The sequence below is a fragment of the Panicum virgatum genome, chromosome 9N, assembly GCF_016808335.1.
Source record: "Panicum virgatum strain AP13 chromosome 9N, P.virgatum_v5, whole genome shotgun sequence".
NCBI classification, from domain to species: domain Eukaryota; kingdom Viridiplantae; phylum Streptophyta; class Magnoliopsida; order Poales; family Poaceae; genus Panicum; species Panicum virgatum.
Window position 1 is genome coordinate 1186444 of NC_053153.1, and position 23245 is coordinate 1209688.

At 46.3% G+C, this 23245-nt stretch overlaps 5 protein-coding genes and 1 long non-coding RNA gene across 16 annotated transcripts; 2 read left to right on the top strand and 4 right to left on the bottom strand.

Annotated features, from left to right (window-relative positions):
* The first annotated feature begins 898 nt into the window (after positions 1–898).
* On the top strand, positions 899–1562 carry LOC120687477. Its single transcript, XR_005680756.1, has 2 exons — positions 899–1147; positions 1285–1562. It is a non-coding gene; the product is annotated as an uncharacterized LOC120687477 (long non-coding RNA).
* Positions 1563–6030: 4468 nt separating this feature from the next.
* Positions 6031–11013, bottom strand: LOC120687479 (ubiquinone biosynthesis O-methyltransferase, mitochondrial-like). Of its 2 annotated transcripts, XM_039969476.1 has the most exons (9): positions 10476–11013; positions 9885–9974; positions 9311–9389; positions 8347–8424; positions 8152–8200; positions 7740–7789; positions 7203–7352; positions 6475–6555; positions 6031–6404 (listed from the first exon to the last, which is right to left on the bottom strand). In XM_039969476.1, the coding sequence occupies exons 1-9, from the start codon at positions 10754–10756 to the stop codon at positions 6276–6278; spliced, it is 987 nt and encodes a 328-aa protein (XP_039825410.1). In that variant the 5' UTR covers positions 10757–11013; the 3' UTR covers positions 6031–6275. The 2 variants fall into 2 exon arrangements, with proteins under 2 accessions (XP_039825410.1, XP_039825411.1); XM_039969477.1 differs by lacking the exon at positions 7203–7352 and having other exon boundaries at positions 10476–10996.
* Positions 11014–11081: 68 nt separating this feature from the next.
* On the top strand, positions 11082–14667 carry LOC120687478 (poly(ADP-ribose) glycohydrolase 1-like). 2 transcript variants are annotated; one of them, XM_039969475.1, is made up of 10 exons: positions 11092–11676; positions 11767–11971; positions 12230–12334; positions 12664–12782; positions 12898–13041; positions 13116–13185; positions 13480–13617; positions 13759–13821; positions 14216–14393; positions 14469–14637. In XM_039969475.1, exons 1-9 carry the CDS (start codon positions 11135–11137, stop codon positions 14378–14380), a joined length of 1551 nt encoding a protein of 516 aa, XP_039825409.1. In that variant the 5' UTR covers positions 11092–11134; the 3' UTR covers positions 14381–14393; positions 14469–14637. The 2 variants fall into 2 exon arrangements, with proteins under 2 accessions (XP_039825408.1, XP_039825409.1); XM_039969474.1 differs by having other exon boundaries at positions 11082–11676; positions 14216–14667.
* Positions 14533–16170, bottom strand: LOC120687481 (probable thiol methyltransferase 2). 7 transcript variants are annotated; one of them, XM_039969483.1, is made up of 7 exons: positions 15928–16115; positions 15719–15855; positions 15420–15604; positions 15207–15304; positions 15059–15098; positions 14889–14967; positions 14533–14806 (listed from the first exon to the last, which is right to left on the bottom strand). In XM_039969483.1, the coding sequence occupies exons 1-7, from the start codon at positions 16025–16027 to the stop codon at positions 14741–14743; spliced, it is 705 nt and encodes a 234-aa protein (XP_039825417.1). In that variant the 5' UTR covers positions 16028–16115; the 3' UTR covers positions 14533–14740. The 7 variants fall into 7 exon arrangements, 5 of the variants coding, with proteins under 5 accessions (XP_039825417.1, XP_039825414.1, XP_039825415.1 ...); XM_039969481.1 differs by having other exon boundaries at positions 14562–14806; positions 14889–15105; positions 15420–15507; positions 15561–15604; positions 15928–16119; XM_039969480.1 differs by having other exon boundaries at positions 15059–15105; positions 15420–15855; positions 15928–16141.
* A 671-nt stretch (positions 16171–16841) lies between these two features.
* On the bottom strand, positions 16842–18956 carry LOC120693188 (pentatricopeptide repeat-containing protein At2g27610-like). Its single transcript, XM_039976611.1, has one exon. It carries the CDS (start codon positions 18954–18956, stop codon positions 16842–16844), a length of 2115 nt encoding a protein of 704 aa, XP_039832545.1.
* Positions 18957–19114: 158 nt separating this feature from the next.
* On the bottom strand, positions 19115–23149 carry LOC120687483 (protein FAR1-RELATED SEQUENCE 8-like). Of its 3 annotated transcripts, XM_039969490.1 has the most exons (7): positions 22915–23149; positions 20663–22813; positions 20457–20567; positions 20262–20366; positions 20099–20167; positions 19948–20019; positions 19115–19405 (listed from the first exon to the last, which is right to left on the bottom strand). In XM_039969490.1, exons 2-6 carry the CDS (start codon positions 22802–22804, stop codon positions 19984–19986), a joined length of 2463 nt encoding a protein of 820 aa, XP_039825424.1. In that variant the 5' UTR covers positions 22805–22813; positions 22915–23149; the 3' UTR covers positions 19115–19405; positions 19948–19983. The 3 variants fall into 3 exon arrangements, with proteins under 3 accessions (XP_039825424.1, XP_039825422.1, XP_039825423.1); XM_039969488.1 differs by having other exon boundaries at positions 19948–20167; positions 22915–23107; XM_039969489.1 differs by having other exon boundaries at positions 19948–20167; positions 20663–22816; positions 22915–23107.
* Positions 23150–23245: the final 96 nt, after the last annotated feature.

Below are 23245 nucleotides of genomic sequence, written 5' to 3' on the forward strand. Positions count from 1 at the left end.
GCCCACGCTGGTTCGCCTCGGCATCAAGGCCGGGACGCTGCCACCCAGCTGCAGGCCGCCCAAGTCGCATTCGCTCAGCTCCACCGGAGCCACGCTGCGGCCGCACGCTGACGAGCTGAGGAGCACCGTGCTCGACCCGCTCGCCGCCGCCGCACAGCACCGCCTTGCCGTCCTGCTCTGCTGAAGCCGCTGCCGGGAGCAACCACGACGTCAACGGCCACGAGCACGAGGAAGCCGAGCCTGTCCTTGCAGCACACTAACGCACCGCAGCCACAGGCGCAGGTCCGCCACGACCAAGCACGGAACACGTCCTGACCCGGGCCAAACAGGCACACCCGTTCCATCGTCGCCGATGTCGCGACGCGAGCTAGCTGTAGCTAGTCACCGTGAACGCGAACACACGATTGGCCTTGCCAAGCCTACTTATGGTACCACGGCCGCTCTGCCCCGCGCTTTCGCCGCGGGCGGGCACGTCACGAACCGACCATGCCGGGCACCATGCGCATGCATGCCGCCGGAGGCCGTCGCGCTAGTCACCGTCCTCGCATACCCCGGGCACGAGCCAAGTCGCCGCGAAACAGTCGTCGCTGGACACCGCGAGCGCAAGCCTGAACAACCAAATAATCTAAAGATACAATCTATCCAACCGTGCACGTGGCACGCTTTTGTTCGATAGAACGTTCGCCGGACGAAACGTTACCGACTCGATTGCCACGCGCCAACCTCCTGCTCAGGGTGCCCCTCGCGGTGCCATTCCCTTTCGCTGAGTATACGACACGCGCGAACCGCACTCAGTTGCGCCACAGTACCCCCCTTGGCGCCCTGCCGCATCCGTCGCAGACCGCCGCGCATCACGCTGTCGGCCACCAGCACGCCGCTCCACACCAACAGCTCCACGCACGCGTAGCCACAGCACCGTCAAAGACCAGCGCCCTCGCCGGCTTTTGCTCGGCCTCGTCGCAAACGCCGTCAGACACAGCGCTGCGCTCAGCCTCACATGCCCGACCGCTCCTCCACCTCCGGCCTATAAAAGACGACGCTGAGCTCTCCTTTCCAGCCAGCACAGCTACCTCATTCCCTCGGTTCCATCAGAGCAAGGATTTGCTCGTCACTCTCTTATTCTGACAAGCTGTTCATCGTGCTCTTGGTAAGCACTGCACGCTATATTCATCTTCCTAAATTTATCTAAAATCTAACTCTAACTATCTTTGTTAGTTTTATAATTTATAGAGTTCAGTTTGTATTTATGTATGCTGTGTTTGTTTGATTTGTGACGCGTAATAGTAGCCGAGAGTTCGCGAACAATGACGAGAGGAAGCCTGGAGTCTGGTGCCGCGGGCTAGGAAGTTTGTACCGCAAGCAGAAGCCGGAGTACGTACCGCAAGTACGAGGACTAGTACCGCGAGCCGGAAGTCGAAACGCGTACCGCGAGTTGAAATACCCGTTTGTTGAGCGAAGGCAAGTTCAATCCCATCCTTTGATGCATGTTTCTGTCCTAATTTTTATAAACACAACCCAATGGCCTGTTTTATAAAATTGCATATGTTTTGCTTGCATGAAAACACGGTTGGATAGCCACCCCTTGATTTGTGATAACCATTCCTTGACCACCTAGATTAATGTCTGCTTTTGCTTGGACGTTAATCGACACTAGAACGCTTAGGACTTTACTCATAATATGATTTATTTGATAAAGAAAATGTGTGTGTGTGGGAAGGGATAAAATGTGGATTTTCGAAAGATGAGTATGGACGGGATGGACGGCATTTCTGTGTGAATTGCCGATTGGTGTGCTTATGCCTGTGTGGCAGGGCAAAGAAGGGAGATTTCCATCTTGTCGTGGCTAAGGACCGAGTTGGTGTGTTATCTCACCTAACTCCACTATCGTGCAAACCACTCGACCGTTGAATGGGCAACGGCGTAGCATAAATCCCACTAGTTGGTGTGATAGCCATCAGGAGAGCTGAGAGCAACGGGTGACTAAGGAGAAGGGATAAGCCCGAGTGACTTATGCCCGGTTATACCTAAGTGAACGGTCGATGACCCCTTGGTGCATCCCGTGATGGCTAATCAGGCTTAGCTATGGTGGGTAATGGCTATGTTGAGATCTACACCGACACGACGGTGTTCGAGTTGTGGTATCCTACTTGTGGGTAAAGTTGCACACCTCTGCAGAGTTAAGAATCTATTCGAATAGCCGTGCCCACGGTATTGGGCGAGTTATGGTGTGGTCACATAACTAGTGTTTCTTTGGGATGGGCTGGTGTGAGTTGCTTTGGAATTGTGTCCGGCAGTTGTGCCGTGTGCTACGACGGACGGGGAGTCCGGTAGCAGTTTAAAATTTGAAACTCCGTGTTACTCCAGAAACTGATTTTCAAAAAGGCTTTCCTTAAAATAAACCCCTGCATAAAATATCGTTTTTCTGCAAATTAAACCGTAACCTTATCCTTGATTTACCTATGCATATTATTCTGATTTAACCCCTCCGTGGGTGTGGTTGGACTTGCTGAGTACGTTTGTACTCACCCCACTCTTACTTTTTACAGAGGAAGACCCAGACTTCTTACCAGACGACGCCGAGTAGGGTTATCGTTCTACACCCAACCTTGCCTGTGGAACCGGCCCTGTCGAGATGCCTCCGCTGTCGCAGTACTCAGAGCCCGTGGTAGACCCCATGTGGTTTGCGGTCTGGTGTTATGTCGTAGTTTGGTTAGTCATTATCATTATCTGTATCGAGTGTCCTTCAAGGTTTGTACGGTTTTGAACCATCTAATGTAATAAATGTGGCATCAGACTCCTGGGACTGGTGTTTTGTATCACATTTAAGTTCTCTCTTATGAGGGGACGCTTCATTTCCTCATTTACTTGCTGTGATGAACTTTCATTTAATTCTATATTTTCTCTATTCTATATAGAGCTATAATCAGTATCAAGGAGAATCTTCAATTTCTAGAAGTATGCCTAGTGCTATTGAATGCCTTGAAGATATGGAAGAATCTTCGGGTTCAAATTATCATATTCTTTATCAATACATGAAGGATCGGCCACACATAAGCACGGTAAGAAAAAAGGGAACATATCAGGTATAAACCAACTTCTTCGTGCAAACTGTGCAAACTCTAATCTGGACCACCGGATCAACATCCAGGGGGCACAGGGGAGTGAAAGGGGGATTTGCAAAAGTATGATTACCAAATCCAAGAGCGGACGGTTAATTGTAAAATTACCCAAACCCCCATGCCCCTTGGATGTTGATCCGGTGGCACAGATTAGAGTTTGCACGGTTTGCACGAAGAGGTTGGTTTGCACCTGATATGTTCCCAAGAAAAAAAAAGAATATATTTCAAAACTTAATTTATGGTACTTTCCATTTCCAAAATTGATTACCATTTAAACGGTGTGACGCCTATATGACTGGCACCAATAATTTTCTCATTACCGCATTATAGTGAGATTTCATTTAATTCTATATTTTCTCTTTTCCATATAGAGCTATCATCAGTATCAAGAAGATTGTTCAATTTCTAGAAGTATGCTTGGTGCAATTAAATCCCTTGAAGATATGGAAGAATCTCCTTATTCAAATTGTCATGTTATTCATCAATGCATGAAGAATTAGCCTCATATAAGCACTGTAAGCAGAAAAAATAGCATATTCTTGAACTTATTTTGTGGTACTTTCCTTAAACCATGTGATACATATATGGACATTTAACTACTATAATGAACTTTTTTTGGTTTTATATTTGTTCCTTTTCGTTCACACTTATCACCAATATCAAGGAGATTGTTCAATTTCTAGAAAAAATATGCCTAGGGCTATTAACTGCACTGAAGATATGGTGAAAGCAAGGGATGAAAATCAATCAGACTTAGGTAACATGATTTCTCAGCAACAAAAAAAACACCGGATGGAGAATATCTTCAAGATCAACTGTTGTTCCTACCGCTATTGAAAACCACCAAGATATGGTAAAAATGAGATATGGAGCCCAATCGATGAATGCCTTCTCAATAGACCTAGATATTATTAGCCTTCAACAACAAAAACCCATTGGAGTGAACGTATCTTCTAGATCAGATATTCATGGTTTGGAATCATTATTCAGCAGATGTACGTTTTCTTCCCAGTTTCCATTGGAGTGGAATAATACATTTTCCCAAAGTTCTACAATCCCACAACATGACAGAACATTATTTGTTACTTTCTCTAATGGATATCCATTGACTAAAAAGGAAGTATATAAATTCTTCATGAGGTAAGATTCTATCTTTATGTTTACATGTTTGCGTGCAAGTATACCATGGCACATTAAATTATTTTATTTAATATCTTATAAAACCCACATTTAAAACAACCTGTGATAATAACATGAGAGGTTTCTGCTTGCGGTATATAATACCGAAGAATGCAAAGTAGTGCGACGTTTGTAGAAACTGATGAGCAAACGGACAAAATGACATGAGGATGGACAACCGGTGGTAGCACAAGTTTCGTGATTCATTCAAATATTGATAACGGATATATCAAATATATTTTTATAAGATGGAAACAAATTAAATTCCAAATAACACACAAACAATTCAGTGTAAAATAAATGAGAACATCATATGCAAAAAGTGTATTTGTGATGGGTATTCAAACCCAACACAAATGGTAAGTCCATGTGGAAAAATAGTGAGATAAAAGAAGAGGGGAGGAGAAAAGTGTGCATCACTGTTCAAGCCTTGCACATTCATCATCAGTCATCACCCACCCAATTTAACTCATTATTCTTTTTTTCAAACAACTCAAATTTTGCAAGGTATACCATAGGGATCTAGTATTAATATAAGCTTTTTCGCATTCCTTAGAAAGCTATATAACTTATAGACTGCTGCACATTTAGTTCAACTCTCGTATGCATAATGCATTGCTAGGTGTACTTGTTCTGATCACTCATTCCTTCTATATTGCAGCAATTTCGGTGATGTGGAAAGCCTAAGCATAGAAGAGCCTGTTGAACTCAGGCCACCACAGTATGCACTAGTCACATTTGGCTCTCTGGAGACTGTGCTTCTCATCCTTGATGGGAAAGAAAAGGTCAAGTTTGTGACAGGAGGGAAACATTTGTGGGCTCGAAAATATGTGCCAAAGAAGCAGCAGAAGGGCAAAAACAAGGCTTGGATGTGATTGCATAATTTGCAACTCAAGTGGTTTATTTGCAGAAATAGGGCTGAGCATATTAGCCCATCATTAGACTGAATAATTTTCAATTCCAGTATTTTGCTTCTCTGTTAATAAGAGTCGTGTTGTAATAATGTGGCCGTCAATACTCTATAACTAAAAGGGGGGCTTCAAAGTTGGAAGTTGGAACTACCTGCATGAGTCTTTAATTTGGAACTGTAGTCCTATGTTTTGCGTCATGTTGTACTCATGTACCTTTTGCGTCATGTTGACTAAACAATGTGTGCTTAAAGGCTTTCATTTACCTTTTGCGCCCATTTAATTTCTCTGAGCATGTAGCAGTGATCTAATCGTATATCAGTGTTTTAGATATTGCCAGAGGTTTAATTGCTACTGTGCAGGTCTAATCCCCTGCTGCATGCGCCGTCTTCATCACCTCAAGACAGTCTACATGAGCGTGTTCCGGTGCTACCGGGCTCAGGTTGAGGTCTCGTGCGCCATCCTGAAAAGGGGCTCCGCGCTTGAGCATGTCACCATAGAGCCAAAGGTGACACTAGTGGAAGATTCACTGTCCAAGATTTTTGGCATACCTGAGCAAGAGATCCGTGAATGGGCTCACCAGACCTCAGAACGCTTTGGTACAACCATCACGGTTGTAGACAGCCAAGGTGACCGAGAGATCCCCTTAATTCCATTTCCAGTGTTTCATGACTTCTAAGTAAAATCCGAGCTTGTAGCCACACCATCCATAGTTGAAAATGTACTTCCAGCAGACAGCTCAATATATAGGAAGCTAATAAACCTGATGCATTTCAAAATTGCAGTGAGCCCACTGCAGCAACAGAGCTAACATAACTGCGAGAGACAGAGAGAAAGCACTACCCTTGTATTTGCCACAAAATTGCTAAAACTGTCTGAAGCATCCGTGTATTACATTATTACACAATTAATCAAAAGAAAGCAGAGCTAGCTCTACTTGTTAGCAGCTGCCTCTCGTCCGTCAGCTTGACAACTTCCCAATGGGGCTTCCACACAACGTGGTTGTATCCATAGCACTAAGATTCAAAAGACATTGCCAATTCTTTTTCTTCAACCACAATAATCTTGCCTATGTGCAATTTGTCGATGGTGTTTCACTCTTCTTGACACCAAAAGCAATATAGTTCACAGTGATATCATCTGACAGAGACCACTCTCCACTAAGCGGATTATAAATGAACCCTGCCATCTCTTCAACCTGGTGATAGATGTTATTAGAAACACAACTTACAATCCAATTCAACATGATAGAGCGATTAAAAACTTACAGAAACAGAAGCTTTTTGCAACATTAGGGAAAGCTCCTCAGGGGTAACCAGTTTGGACCACTCATGTGTGCCTCTAGGAAGCTGCATAAGTACAATAACTCATATTGTGATATCAATCTTAAGCTGCACTTCACCTTAAGCAAAACTATGCTACTATAATTTTTGAAACATCTTAACGCTCTGGAGATTTCACCACTATGTCCATTATAGGATTCTGACCAGGGTAACAAAAAAATCAGGAATGAGCCGAGAAAATTAAACTGACATGGCCTGATTTCGGAACGATGACCAGTTAGGTTCTCTACATTAGATCATTAAGATTTTCAAATGTGAAATGGAGTCTTCAAAATGAACCAATTTCGAGGGCGTAAACCACTAATATATGGGTCTTAAGACTCTGGTTCTGACAACCCTACAAGGAAACAGCTAGCTACACAAAGCAAGAACACTCTCTACATGTACAGGCCGTGGCATCATATGTAGGAGGGACAGAGCTACCATGTTTCATTTACAACATATCTGAGTATATAATGATTTCAAAAACTGGTTATAAGTTATAACTTGAGTTCGTAAGCAGCAGTAGCTGTCAGAAAGGTATGAACCATGAACAATTTGCACTCTCAAGGGTCAAGACTTCACTAAGCTCGCATATTTATCCAACAAAATGGGCTGCCAAAGTAAATCTGCTAATCTCAGAAAATGAAGCTAAAACATGAAAGAAGGCTAACCCATCTGAGGATGTACTCAGCAGCAACTATTGCAGTGGTATATGCTCTTATTGAACGGTTAATTGTGGAAACTACAATGGCACCATTAGGAGCTGTCAAAGCTGAGAGAGATTCGCAAAACTCCAAAGGATTAGCGACATGCTCAATCACCTGTAAAATATATGAAGTTCAACACATATTCTAGATCCAAAAGTACATCGGTTAACAAACCTGTAAATGAAATGAACCAAAAGAAGAAAAGGGCATCGGTCGAATGATTTAAAGATTCTATTGTTTGGAATGAGCTTAATTAATGCACACAAGTATAAACAGAAGATCCAGATATACGTGAAACAAATTAGTCTTACCTAACCTTATGACTGTCTAAATACAAGTATAAACATATTTTCTCTTAATGATTAATTAATGCACACAAAGTATTGCCGCCGTACAATCTATATTTCTAATAGGTTATTACTCTCAATCAGAGAAAGAATAGGCTCCTTCATACTTGTTTGAAGGAGAGGACGGGTACAGACGGAACCAAAATAAGCATACCTCAAGAGAAATTACAGCATCAAACAGCCTTTTCTCTTTTACCAATGCCTCTGCATATAAACAGTTCCATATATAAACAAAGGAATCAATCACTTAGATATCCAAATTCATTATCTTGTCAAAATAGGAAAGGTAATGTTCATCCTTTGGAGTAAGACTACTTCTTACATATATAACTATTAAGATTGCAACCACATTAAGTACTAGCAAAGTTTAAAGCAAACAATCCCCCCACCCCACCCCACCCCACCCCTCAAAAAAGGTTTACATGAAAAAGAAACCAGCTGCTATATCATAATTTAACAGAAATGCAATACGTAAATGCTGTTAGAACCATACAATGGAGTAACCCTTCAAAAAGAATACCGTTCACTCAACATATAAGTAAATTTAGAGAGAGGGAGTGACAAACCAGCTGTTGTGCAGCAATACTCAATGGAAGCAGTTTCCGGATCAGATGCCTGAGAACACAAGAACCAAGAATCATTGACTGAGGGAATACTGAAACATAGATGCATATTATTGCACTTAAGATCCCAAAATAACTCTCAAGACAAATAAACATAGATACATTCACTTGTAATTTACATGATCGAAATGCGTGTACCGCATGAATACTTGCGATCTTTATATTCTTGTCGACAGCATCAATTGCAGTAACTGTAGCTCCCATCCGAGCAAGAGGCTGCCACCCAGAATCAAGATAGAAGTATTTTATTATTCTTTTCCAGATAGATCAAAATACAAAGAAACACCAGTTACAGTCCACAATTGCACTCAAAACACCCAAAAGGGAATGCATCAACATTAAGATATAATGCTGACACTTTCAAACCAATTAGTTGCCTTATATTATGCCAGGTTTACAAATTTACTAAATTAATTAGTAACAGAATGTGCAATGTTCCAAGCTGAACTAGCATGAGTGTTGAGGTTTGCATATGAAATCACAAAACCATTTCAAAATGGAAATAAGGAACCATTTTCAGCATTTCCTATGTACCAATTTTTTCTCCAAAGAGTAGGTACAAAACTAAGATGATAAATGATCTAAATCAATGTCAAGCTTGACTCCCGCCTTTAGGATAGGTAAAAGTAAAGGTAGTTAGGACTTAGGAGTACCATTAGTTTAAAGAATTCAGTATATCTTAATCAATGTTAAATTAAATTATAGTCAACTCGCTGATCTAAATCTGAACAGTACATATGAAATTCACACCAATCAGCAAGCCACAAATAATTATAGCATAAGCCATATGAATACACTGATAGTCCTATTCTGTAAAGACCTCCTCAAAGAAACAAAGTTCATGCATGCACAAGACCACCATGGTGGAGGGAGGGAGAACCTATTATCACCACCACCACCCCAATCCTTTAAGTATACCACCTCAAAAAAATCTGATAACCAAAAGGCCAACTGCTAGATGTCAGCATCTGTTTCTATAATCAGTAACTGTTGCCAAATGAATCACACATTTATCCCTTCATAAAAGATTATTGTCCCTTTACTATGAAAAGTGCCAGAAGGAAGCAATTCATAGAAGTGATTGACAGAGGGCAGCATCTACCTCTGACAGAATGCCACCTCCACATCCAACATCAATAACTTTGAGGCCTTCAAGTGGCTTAGATGAATATGGATCCCTCCTGAACGGATGAATATGGACACTTACGCAGTTAGCTAAAAAGAGAAATAATCAAGTATGTGTTGTTTCTTAAGAGTTAAGACATGTCAGTTCATAGTCCAAATAAGAAGTTCCATCCCGATTCCCGACATACATGCAATGGAGTTCTATACAAATTTAGGAAGACCATTACTGATTTGGTTAGTCTACTAAAGCATAGTAATTCACTAGCTCAATCGAAAAATTAATCCTATACTGCCCATGTAGACCAGGGCCCCACTATCAAGGAAAGATTACAGCTCACTGCTCAAAATTGGTACAATGGACAGTCAAAAATAATAATAATAATTGGTACAATGAATGTGTTAAATGGCTGCAGAAATGAAATAACTTCAACATTCAACCTTAACTTATTCTTGTACCATTAGAAATATAGTTCAGCAGTAGATTTCAAGTATATTTATTCAGCGGTTCATATCAGCAAAAATGAATAAGTTCCAGGGGTGCAGAAATGTACCTGAAATGTCTACAAAGAGTGGAGCGGATAAAAGACAGGCGGGTTGGATTCATCAAATGCAAAGGTTTGAATGGACCATTTGCATCCCACCTGTTATTCCAGAAAAAGCACCATCATCAATAAGCAACAACATAACAAGGAGATACCTGCAGTTCCCTACCAACTTCAGCATTTCATTAGTCTATTGATGAACAGTCCCATCTTATTCAGGTCTAATTTGTGGGCTTCCTTGAAAGTAGCTTGCAGCATATATTGACAAACATGTGTGCCGATTCAACAGCACTAGCTAACTACATCCAACACCCAGCCAAAGGAAGCGAATACTCTCTTCGTTTGGAACATTGTTTTAACCATTTCATGGCTGCATATGATACCAATATCCAGATGCAGTTATCATGCCAGTAGCGATCCCTACAGTGCCCATCACTGCAGGAGACCTCTTAGTGATGTGGCCTCTCATGCTACAAACGCTGTTCAACACCATCTTTCAAATACACCTGCGCACGCTCAAAATCATGCCGTCATCAAAGCCATCGCCAACAGCACGGGAGTCCGACGTCGCAAGCAAAGGAGAGGGGATCTCACTCTTACCAGGTCTCTGCGATGGCAGCGAACTTGGCGACCTCGGCGGGGTTCAGCGACGAGACAGTGGGACCGCCGCCGCCCGACCGCGACGGACCCCGTTGCGGAGATGGAGGAGGCGGCGACTGCGGCGGGGCCGAGGAGGAGGCAACAGCGGCGTGACGCCGCCATTGGGGGAGGAGGGTCTGGGAAGGTGAATGGATGGGGTTCAGGATTTGTGCCCCGCCGTAGTGTGTGTAGGCGGAGGAGAGGAGGGCGCGGCGTAGGGAGGGAGGCACACGGCGGAGCATCGTGCGCCGCTACCGGAGCACCGGCAAGGTCACGTGGCGTTTGGAGTGGGGGAAGCAGGGTGGAATTGGGAAACAGAGTGGGAGGGAGGCAGGCAGCGCACGGCGAGACGGTGCGGGTGGAGCAGCGGAGCGGCGGCGCGAGGAGAGGCGATGGCGCGGGCGCGGGCGGGCGGCGCACGGCGGCGATGGTGCCGACGGCGATGACGCGGAGGGTTTTGGGCTTTGGTCATCCGATCAGGTAACTCGACTATGGTGGAGGCCCAGAAGCCCAAACAAACCGTGGGCTCCGTTATCAAAAGAAAAAAAAACGTGGGCTCGCGAGGCCGAACCCACACCGAGCCGACGGAGTCAGTCTCGCTCGCTCCGCCGGCCGCCGCCATGGAGCCGTCGGCTTCGAGCTTGACGGCGCGCAGCGACCTGCGCTCGGCGCTGCCCTTCCTCCCCGTTGTACTCCGCGGCAGCGCGCTCTTTTGGCCGCCCGCGGCGCAGGAGTCGCTCAGGGCGCTAGCGCTCGGCCCCGACGTCAGCCGCGTCGCCTCGGGGGACGTCCTCGCCGACGCGCTCACCGACCTCCGCCTCGCGCTCGCCCTGCCCGCGCTGTCCCCGCGCGCCGCCGATGGCCTAGCCCTCTTCTTCGACGACGACCTCTCGCGGGCCCAGGCGCGGGGCTGGTTCGCTGAGGTGGTCCCCAACCTCGCTCGCCTCCTCCTCCGCCTCCCAGCGCTGCTTGAGGATCACTACGACAAGGCCGCCGACGGCGCCTCGGGGCTCCGGATCCTGGCGTCGCAGGACGCGGGCATTGTGCACCTCAGCCAGGAGCTTGTCGCAGCGCTGCTCACCTGCGCGCTCTTCTGCCTCTTCCCCACGGTCGGTAGGGCCGGGGCGCGCCTTCCAAACATCAATTTCGACGGCCTATTCGCGTATGCACTCTCACATTTCGTGTTGTTTTGCTAATGGGTGGAAGACGAACTGGAGTAAAATTGTGTGTCTGTTCACTGATCGATCTACAGAGCGCTGGTTCACAATGCAAGGCAAAGCCAGGAGCAGAAAGTGAGGTGCCTTGTGCACTATTTCGAGAGGGTGACTGATTCTACGCCGACTGGTTTCGTTTCATTTGAGCGGAAGGTTCTTCCGCGCCATGCTGTCTTCAGTGGTGTAACCTACCCTGATGTCAATGCGTGGATGAAATCCAGTGCACCCCTCTGCCAATTCCGGGTAAGAGGAATTACATACCGATCCTGAATGCTCCTTAAGTGTGTGTAGATTTTGGAGCTAAAGTTGATGAATAATTTGCTTGCTGGTATTGGCAAGGCTACTACAAATGGAAAAAATGATCTATTACGCTCACTGAACTATGATGAGTTGATGACGGATAGGGATTTGCTGTGTTGCAGTCATTATTAGTCAAGTTACCAAACTTTTCTTACTGTTGGGATTAAATTTACTGATTGTTTGTTTTCTTTTCATTAGTAGGTATTTTCCTCAGGTTTTATTGAAGATGCGGAACAAGAAGCACTTGAAGTCGACTTTGCAAATAAGTATTTGGGAGGAGGTGCACTTTCCAGGGGCTGTGTGCAGGTATCTTTCTTCCAATTGACAGATTGTTAGTTTATTCAGTCTTTAGATTTATAGCAAATGTTTCTGTTTGGCCTATCATAATCATCTGATTGTTCATTTGTTACCTTTAAGGGAATTTTCTGCATCTGTACTATTTGAGTGGTAGTTTATCCATCAATCCTATTGCACTTTTAAAAAAATAAGTTTATCCATCAAACCTAATGTACTTTAAAAAATTTACTTTCTTGTGTTCTCCTGTGAATTGAAATGTCTTTAATTTGTGTTATGCATATCACAATGCTTTGTGGTTTTCTGTGTAACCAATTTGTCTTTTTTTCTCTATGGTGCAGGAAGAGATTCGCTTCATGATAAACCCAGAACTGATTGTGGGTATGCTCTTCATGGCTTCCATGGATGATAATGAGGCCATAGAAATTGTTGGTGCAGAAAGATTCTCACAGTATATGGGGTTAGTTTAATCTATCCATCCTTTACTCAATTGTAGTTCATAGGTTCAACAAGAAGTAACTGATACGATCCATGGGTTGGTTTCCTTTACGACACACTACTCTTTCTCCTTGCAGGTATGGCTCCTCGTTTCGCTTTGTCGGTGACTATATAGATAGCAAGCCCATTGATTCTATGGGTAGACGGAGAACTAGGATTGTTGCAATTGATGCTTTGGACTGTCCAACTAGATTACACTACGAATCTAGCGGTCTCCTAAGGTAAATCAAGTTACTATTTTGGAGCCAGCAAATGTGTTTTATGGTTTTAGTGTTCCTAATACTCCTTTATTCAGGGAAGTGAATAAGGCTTTTTGTGGATTTTCCTATCAATCAAAGCTTCAGATGTATACAAAGCTTTTCGAGGTTGTTCAACTAATCACTCTGTTAGCCTGTTGAGTTTCTTTTACCACCACTTCTTTTTTTTAATAACCTTTTTGCAGCTAATATGGCTGTAGTCAACACTGCAATCTGTAGTTAGAGTCATTTCTTAAGTTCTCATAATTACCAATGATGTAACTAACTGAAGGCAGATCAAACAAGACAGCACTCTGGTCATGGGTACATAATCTAAAGGAGGGCTTAACATGATTAGCTGGAATCAATGATACATGATAGATATATCTGCTGATTATGTTTCACCTTTATAATACTGTCCAGGATTCTAATAACAAGGATATCAGTCCAAGAATCAGTTCCGATGAATATATAGGGATTTCGACCGGAAACTGGGGTTGTGGCGCCTTTGGTGGAAACCCTGAAATCAAGAGCATGATCCAATGGATTGCTGCATCTCAGGTACAGGAGAAATGAATGTTAGGCTTAGCAGTGCATGTCAACCATGTTCGTTTCCATTTGAATGCCACTACTGATTGTGCTGGAGTCAATTTAATTTCTATGGCTTTTGTGACTGTAATATGAATATTCTTGATTGTGCAGGCGCTCCGGCCTTTTGTGAATTATTACACTTTTGAGAACGCATCTCTGGAAAGACTAGGGGAGGTACTGTACATCCTTATACATCCCTTCCACACAACCTTCACTTACCTTCCGTGTTAAGAAAGTTGGACCTTAGCTTGTACGATTTCTAAAGTTGGTAGAGGTTTGCATGTCTATGATATTGATGGTTCTGTATTGTTCAGATATTCTTCCCCTAGTATGGTATATTCATAAAGTTGTGTTGATCCTTCTCATTCGGTGCAGTCCAATGGACTTTCTCCTTGGACTGACTCCCGATGGGGTCTGGTCCATTCTTAGAAGCTAAACGCTGCGCAATGCACAGCAGAAGTTGATATGCTGATCTAATGTTGATAGAGTTAATCATAATTCTGGCTGTTAGGCTTCTCTTTCATGTTTCCATAATCTTTTCCCCATGGTATCATCATGTGTGCCACAGGTGATCCAATGGATATTACATCATGGATGGACGGTCGGTGAACTGTGGCACATGCTCATCGAGTACTCATCCCAGAGGTCGAGAGGGGAAACTTTCAAGGGCTTTCTCGCCTGGCTACTTCCTAACGGCTGCCCCAAAAATGAAGTGGATTGCATGTCTGAATAGACCAAATTTTGAGGTCAGAATCTCAGGTCCCTAGAAATGTTGCATTACTTGTGTAGATTTGTGTAATTGTGTGTGCTCACGAACGTAGGGGGAAGCAGTTGATTGCATCCTTGCCCAGTTGCCTGCTAGCACTCTGGACGCTTGCTTAAAACTGTCATGAATGTAACAAGCAACGACTAACTGCAGAGAACTGTTTTGCACAATACATATATGATATGTTGGTAAACATATAACGAACAGTATTACCAATTACTACACACAAGACAGAGCTGGAGTCTTCCATATAATGAGTATACGTTTTCATTTCACTGGTGCTTAATTTCATTGCATATTGTGGGCGTTGAAATCTCGTTGATAGTGTTACTCTTGAGAGTCCAGATTGGTTGGGTTTGCCATCCTCTTCCACCTTGCGATTTTCTCCATCCCCTGAGTAGTGGTAAGGAACAATTTATTATTGGAAGTAGTATTCCCGTGCATCATTCATCCAAGTGTAAATTAAAGTACCTACCTGTCGTGGTTTAACAGCCACATCGTTGTCTTGGATGCAAGTGATCACGAAACCCAGGGGCTTCAGCACCTCCTCGTAACTGCATGTGTTAGCATTTGCTGCTAGTACTGAAGATGGAGCACAAACAGCTAGTGCCGTCGTCCATGACGAGGACGATGGCGGCGTCTTACTCGAGCACTGTTGTGTTGAATGGCGGGCCGGCCTCCTGACCTTGAGCCTACCATGCAGATGCAGATGCAGGCATCAGCAAATCATTGATCAGTTAGCATCAACGGCGTGCTGCACTAGACAGTGGCTGCTATCAGAATTCAGAATTACCAGGTACGAGGGTAATGAGCTCGCCATTGGGCTTGAGCAGGTCGGCCATTCGCTTTGCCCATGCTGGCCTCATCGACGGGTGGAAAGCGCAGAAGAATCTGAGGGCGTGCATGATCGACGATCCGTCCAACGGACAAGACATCATTTTTTTCATCAGGAAAGCCATACTCACTAGTGGCAGTTTACTGCTAGGATTAGGATATGATCACGCACGTGTAGTCGAAGATGAGGTCGAACAGCTCCGGCGGCTCCCAGGTGAAGAAGTCCGCCACGACGAAGGCGAACAAGCTCCCGTCGGCCGCCGCCGACCACTGTTTGGCCTTGGCAACGGCGCTCTCGCAGATGTCAAGGCCGACGACGAAGCGACCGGGGCCGGAGAGCGCCACCACGTCGTACCCCTGCACGAATTGAGTCCACATCAAAGCAAGGCAAGATGCATAGCGGCGAGGAGCTAGTGGTGGAGCGTGTGAGGTGCGACCAATAATGCAAGCTGACGATGGAGACGGACTGACCGTGCCGCATCCCGGGACGAGGACGGTGGCGGCGTCGCCGGGCAGCGTCCCGGACTTGGCAAGCTCGACGACGGCCGGCGTGGGCTGGCCCAGGTCCCACGGCGTCACGCCTTCCTCCCAGCACCGGCTCCACCCATCTGCGCACGACACGAGCGCGCACGAATCAGAAATGGTTTGCATCGATGCACAGATGGCAAGCGGCGATGTACCTTGCGAATATTCCAGGCCGCCGATGAGCTGCCGCACGCGGGCCACCGCCGGGTTTGAGGCGTCCAGGACCTGGCCGCCGGCGACCGCCGTGGACGCCATGGGCCTCCTACTTTTAATCAAGTATCTTTGCCTAACAAACAATGGCGTGCATGAGGTTGCCCGTGTAGTGCTACTTCTAGTGTGCTCAGCTCAATACTGCACTTGTACGAGAGGACAAGGCTCGTGTGTTCTCAATCCATCGATCACTTCGTCGTCTCGCCGGGCACCACACGTACCCTGTGTGGTGCGGCCGGTGGCAGCTTCTTGGCCGGCGCCCCAGTACCAGGCTCTGCCCTGCTCCCCTCTCCTCGTCACATACACATGGAGAATAATTGCATTGGGTGACTAGTCTTTTTTTTTCTCAAACACCGAGTATTAAGCAATAGGTAGAAAAAAGTTCGGATACACGCCGAATCCACGGCTTGGGCTAGTCGTGATGGAAAAGCATCACCCTCCCAGAATCCAACTTCACCACAACCACCCTTCGGCTTCTCACCACACGATGTTTAAGTTGCAAAAGAAAAAAAAAAGCAAGAATGCAAGATAAACCATGAGAAGTTCAGATCATCACAGGATGAGCAAACAGAGCCTATCTCTTTATTAGCATTGCAAGGCAATTCAAGCTAGGAAGTAGCCTTCTCAAGACAGCAATAGTATAACACATTTTTTTGCGAGTCTAATAGTATACACATGTTCTACAAAAGTTCCAAGGCATTCCTCCACGAAGACTACAAAACATCTTCTCAAAGGAGGCAAAGGGTAACATGCTGTCTGGCAAAAACAATCGTGACCGCCATTTTTACTATGACATGCTACTATGTACTACTCCGCAGAAATTCTGCTACTGATTTGTTGATCTTTGACATAATGACATCTACACCTGCATATGGACATCTAAGCCTGTATCTCGCATCACATCCACGAGCTCTGCAAGCATCTGATAGATAGACACCGAGTCTGGATGAGACATGTCTCTTGCAACAAAGGCGTGGACCTCGTTCTTGACCTCAATCCAGCTCTCCCCAGCTTCCTTCTTCACCCCCACTTCATCCATCCTCTGCCGCACCCTCCCAGCGTCCTGCCATTCTCCGTGCATCGCGTAGATGTTCGACATCAGCACGTAGCTCGCAGAGTCCCGTTCCGAGAGCTCCATGAGCCTGTCTGCGGCAATCTTTCCCATATCCAGATTCCTGTGCAGCTTGCACGATGCTAATAGTGTCTTCCAAATCAACACATCAGGCTCGAACGGCATCTTCTCGATCACGCCCAGTGCCTCATCGAATCTGCCATTTCGACCCAGCATGTCGGTCATACATGCATAATGGGAAAGGGTCGGTATGATACCGTATTGATCAGTCATTAGTCTGAAGAACATCTCCCCTTCCTTCACCAGACCTGCATGATTGCACCCTACCAAGACTCCAAGAAATGTTGAATCGTCTGGCTTGCAACCACTGGAACACATCTTACTGAATACCTCCAGTGCCATGTTTGCATCTCCATGCTGCGCGAAACCATGAATCAGTGAGTTCCAAGATGTGACATCATGAAGATTCATGGCATCAAATGCAAGCCTTGCTGATCCAATTTGACCACACTTGGAGTACATGTTGATCAGTGCATTCCCAGTACAAATCTTGGAGTCACACCCCACTTTCAGTGCCAGGCAATGAAACTGCATTCCTTGATCCAGCAATGCCAGGTCTGCACAAGAACTCAGACCGCTAGAGAAGGCATAGTCATTCGGTGTCAAACCTTGTGAATGCATCTTAGACAGCAATGCTACAGCCTTCTCACCAAAACCATTCTGGAAGCTGGCAGAAATAGCAGCCGTCCAGCTAACAAGGTCAGGATTTTCAATCTTGTCAAGCACAGCCTCGAGTTCTTCTGCAAGACCACTTCTACCATACATGGAGAGTAAAGCGTTAGACACTCGAATATCTGTCATTAAGTTGCGCTTGATGGCTGAGCAGTGAATTTGACGCCCCAGACCAGCAGATCCACAAGCGCCAAGAGCAATTGAGAATGCATACTCATTCGGCTCCACGCCCTCTGAAATCATCTCGCTGAACACTCGCAGTGCATCTTCCAACCGTCCATCCCTAACGCACAGCTGCATCATGGAGCACCACGACACCACGTTCTTGGAGTTGAGTTTTTGAAACACCAACTTTGCCATGTCAGAGTCACCATTCCTTGAATAGAGATCGATCAGCGCACTTGATGCATAGACACTCTGCAAACCCATTGCCTTGACCATGTACCCATGTATCTGCTCACCGAGAACTCGCGGGCACGCTGCCAGCATGCTCGTCATCGTGTGCTCGTTCGGCTGCAACCCCTGCCCCATCATCTGACAGAGCAGCTCCACAGCCCGTGCGAACTCACCGTTCCTGCAGAGCGCCGAGACGAGCGAAGTGTACCCCACGACGTCCGGCGAGTCCATCCGGCGGCACACCTCCTCGGCCGCCCGCAGAGAACCGCACCTCGAGTAGAGCTCGACGAGGCAGCTCCCGATCCAGGCGTCCCCCGCGAACCCCGCCCGCACGGCGAGCGAGTGCACCTGCTCCCCGAGGCCGAGCGCGGCCGCGGCCGCGCACGCCGCCAGCGCCGCGTTGCACGCGAAGTCGTTGGGCGCGACGCCGGACTCCAGCATGGCCGCGAACATCGCCGCGGCCGCGTCGGGGCGCCCGTTCCGCGTGCACCCGGAGATGGCCGAGGTCCAGGCCACGACGTTCCTGCGGGGCATCCGGTCGAACAGGTCGAGGGCGTCCGCCAGCCTCCCGGACTTCATCAGCCCGTCCAGCCGCTTGCAGTCCAGAACGACGTCGGGCGGCACGGCGCTGCGCCCGTTGCCATCCGCCGCCGCCGTGGTCGGACGGGCCTGACACGGTGGCGCGCGGAGGAGCCGAGGCGTGGGTGGGAGCTTGGCATCGCGGCAGAGCGGGACGGAGGGAGGGGATAAGGCCCGCGGCCGTGTAGCTACCATGGGTGGGAGGAGTGCGGCTGCCTGCGCGCCAGGCCCACCTGTCGGCGCTGTCGAGTTGCGGCATGGGAGGACCCAAATCTTTCCTCGATCAAAATAGACGACGTGACGTGCAATACAAGCGGCTCGTGTCGCGTCGGAGCGAGAGCGCGAGAGGAGGCTTGCACGGATATTTTTATCTTCCGAATTTGAATGTCCACAGAGGAGAAAATAACGGATCGGGTTCTTTCAAAATGATGCGTATATACATACACATGTTAGTTGGGGTAAGATCGATGCTACACAAGAACCCACACGAGCAGCCAGTGACAGGCAGCAATGTATTTCCAAGGCGCTCTACCTGTTAGATGAAGTTTCAACATCCATCCCAAGTGCAACTCCATTTGGCTGGCCTGCCGCAGTGCGGCGCTCCAAACTCCAAAGTCCAAACGATGGATTCCTCACCGGGTTTCCTGCACATTTCATGCAGGACAAGCAGCATTAAACAGTCGTCAGAAGATGGACAAGGTATTTCGAAACATATATACTCCCTCCGTTCCAAATTGTAGGTTGTTTTGGCAAATCTAGATACATAATATTTGCCATGCACCTAGATATAGTGTTTATCTAGGTGCATGGAAAAATTATGTATCTAGATTTGCCAAAACAACCTATAATTTGGAACAGAGGGAGTAGCTCAAACTGAATGTCGCTTTCCATTTACTCTCTTACTGACATGAACATGTCCTAGCTAAACATACAAAAGCTTCCTTTACACCAAATACTACATTATGCTGATGGGCTGTTAAGCAGATTTCCATGTTCTTCTATCCTTCCATGTTAAGCAGATTCCCCAATGATCATCCCATGATTTAGGTACAGAATAAAATGCTAAAATGTCAACCCAGATTCAGAAACACTTTCACATGAGACCTCTGAGGGGGTATTAACTTGTAAGACAAAAGCGATCTATCATCTCAGCATGGGATATACTCTGTGCTAAAGAGAAAGAAACCTGAATGGCAAACCCCATATACCCTGAGTCCAATTGCTATGATGTCCGTCTGCCATAAGGCACTTGGTCGTCCTACATTTGTGACAAATGCATCAGTATATATATGTTTATCACTAAAGTTTACACTAAAGAAACTGCAAAAAACATTCACCTGATACATGTTGTTAGGAAACACCCATTGGACCCTAGAATGCTCTGCTGCTGATGTAGGTTGGCCAAACTGCACAGTTTGCAGAAACTATTTTAAGTCTTTTCCTTTATTGCACATATTTTATACAAGAAAAAAATGCAAGTGCACTATCCAAATAATACACCTGCAAAGTGTTTCCGGCATGCAGCTGGTTACCAAAATGGTGTGGATGGCCAGATTGCACCCCATAACGGCTATTAAATGATAGCTCACTTGGATTGACTTCTTCCTGGAAGATACACAATTAAAAGTAAACATACTGTCAATAATCTCGTTTCTGACAATGGGTTGGCAACCAATTATTGAGAAAAGTGAGTACCATGAGATCAACAACTCCATGTGTCCTGACATGAGTGCCAAGGTTTGAGGCAGTAGAAGAAGAATGAAAAGCACCCTTCTGAGTTACATCTGTTGATACTAATAATGAGTCCTGTCATACCAAAAAAAAAAGGTTATCAACAACAATGAAATGACTCCAGAAGTGCACATAATAGAAGGAAACATGTTATTCCCAAACTGATTTACCATAGAATTCACGCTTATCTCTTTACTCTTCTTAGGAGGACGGCCCCGGCGCTTCTTTGCTGGACCCCCCTCGGATGAACCAGGCTGTGTATGGCTGTCACCATTCACAATCGCACGTTCAGCTGGTGTAAGTTTCTGCTCCAAATCACGGCACAGATTATCATCAAGAAGGGTCTCCTTAATGTCTTTTATAAGCCTTACTGCATGCCTATACTTCTCGTCTGATGACATTCCAATCTCGACAAGACGAAGGAACTGCAAAGAAATATAATCATAACGCTCAACATGATTATTTGTTGCCAAATCCTTTGATGGATTATCGGGGTAGTGCAGCAGCTTGAAGTCATTCCGCCATCTGCTAAGTACATAACAAGGGAGTATGTCATATACTTGCTGCCATTTAAGCACAGATAATGCATGCCTACAAATGATGCCACTAAACTGAAATAGACCACAGTTACACTCCATTCTGTTTGCCGCCATACAGTGAACAACCTCATACTTTTTATTCAGCATTTCACTGGCTGGCTCAGTCAAATCAATAACTATAAAAGAAGATGCTGACCCATCCAGCTGAACTTGACAATGCATTGTTGCCTTCAGCTCATCCTGGAACTTTATAAACATATTCAAGGTGTACAATCTGGATAGCTGCTCTTCCATTGGGTACTTTGATATGACGACCCTGCTGCTATTTAATGAGTCGAAATCATCTTGTTGCTCCATTTTGTATTTCTTGTCCAAAAGCATCATGTAGCTGGCAAGGAATGACACCAATGTGGTCTCCGAGTTGATTGAATCCTCAAAAAATGCACTTGGACTTTCATGCTGGCTAAAAGTCCAAAGCCCAGCCCAGAAGGCATCCTTAAGGAAGGCAGGGGCCCACAAGTGTCGATTCTCATACAGAAAGGTGATCCATTCATTGTCCTGAAGGCCAAATCTATCAATCCAGTCCTTCCACCTTGCATCAAACTCATCATCATTCAAAGAATCATATATTACAGTCTCCAGTTCGGTTCCCATTGCTTCATATTCTGGCAACTCTCCTAATTTTTCTGAAATACTTCTCAGTACATGCCAATCACTTATTCTATGGCGTGTTTTCGGAAACACTTCTCGAACTGCGACTTTTATTGCCACACATTCATCAGTAACTACAGCATTTGGAGATCGTCCTTTCATACAAGTTAACCACGACTTGAACAACCATAAGAAGCTCTCTGTACTCGCATCTGACAGCAAGCCACAGCCTAACAATACAAGATGGCCATGATGATTCACACCCAGAAATGAAACAAGGGGGACTTGATACTTGTTCCTTAAGCATGTTGTATCGATCAAAATAGCATCACTAAAATATTGATATGCTGTCCTGGATCTTGAATCAGCCCAGAGAATGCTCCTTAGATGGCCTTCTACATAAAAATCCATGACATAGAAGGAGTTTGGAAGCTTTGCCTGCATCTCTGCGAAAAAACTGTTGATGGCCACGACATCAGCTTCCCCAATCTTAAGCCTTCCCCAGTCATCAAATATTGGGACATCAATGTCACCGGCAGACGAGCATTCTCCTCTGGCAGCCCTCACGACGAGATCTTTGCTCATCCCGCTAGGCAGTGTCTTGTAGCACCTGAGAAAGCGCGCTGCGGATGGATTCAGCGCGTGGTTGTGCTCAAGGTTCACATCCGTCAGGTGCAGCAAACCGTCCCCCCACAGCCTGGCGACCACGGTGGCCTGGCAGTTGGTCTTGGCCGTCGGCCTGGCCTGGTAGCAGGCGTCCTCCTTGCCGTTCCCCCACTTGTTGCAGACGAGCACGAGGCGGCGGCAGAGGCCGGCCTTGGTGAAGGAGGACTTCTTGACGCAGACCCCGAAGCCCGTGCGCAGGGCGTAGCGCTTGTAGAAGTTGAGCACCTCCTCGTAGGACTTGAACACCATCCCGTCCCTCGGCGTGCGGTCGTCCCCGTACTGCGCCGCCGACGCGGCGGCGCCGTCGTCCAGGTCGACGCCCTCCGCCGCGGCCGCCGCCTCGACCATGGCGGCGAGCTCCTTGCTGCCGGGGGAGATGTCCCCCGCCTCGTCGTCGTCTTCCTGGTTGCCCCCGAAATCCAATTCCTCCCCAGGATTCATGCATACCTCCATCATGATTCCCTCCTACTAATCCACAACCCAATCAGAGGCGGAATCGTGCGGAAAAAAAAACTCATAGAACAATAGAATCCAGCCAGTGATTCAAACAAGCTAGGGTTGCTTACCGACAAGAGAAGAGATCAATCTGAGTCCGGCCGGAGGGAGGAGGAATGCGAGAGAGCAATTCCTCGAGGTGGGCGGGGGTGTGAGAGTGTCGCTGGGACGAACGGGCCCGGCAGCCAGCCGAGAGGGGAGCGCCGCCGCGGGCGACGGCAGGAAAGAGAAGGCTTCCAAGTGAGGGGCTACTTTGGGATAGATAGAGGGGCTCCGTGGCAATTTTGATACTTCCTGGGGTTGTTTCGCACAAATGGTGTGGGACGCCAGGAGGAAGGAGAAAAACTTTAGGAGGGCCTTCCAAAGAGTTTGTTTTTTTTCTTTTGGAAAAAAAACAAGAAG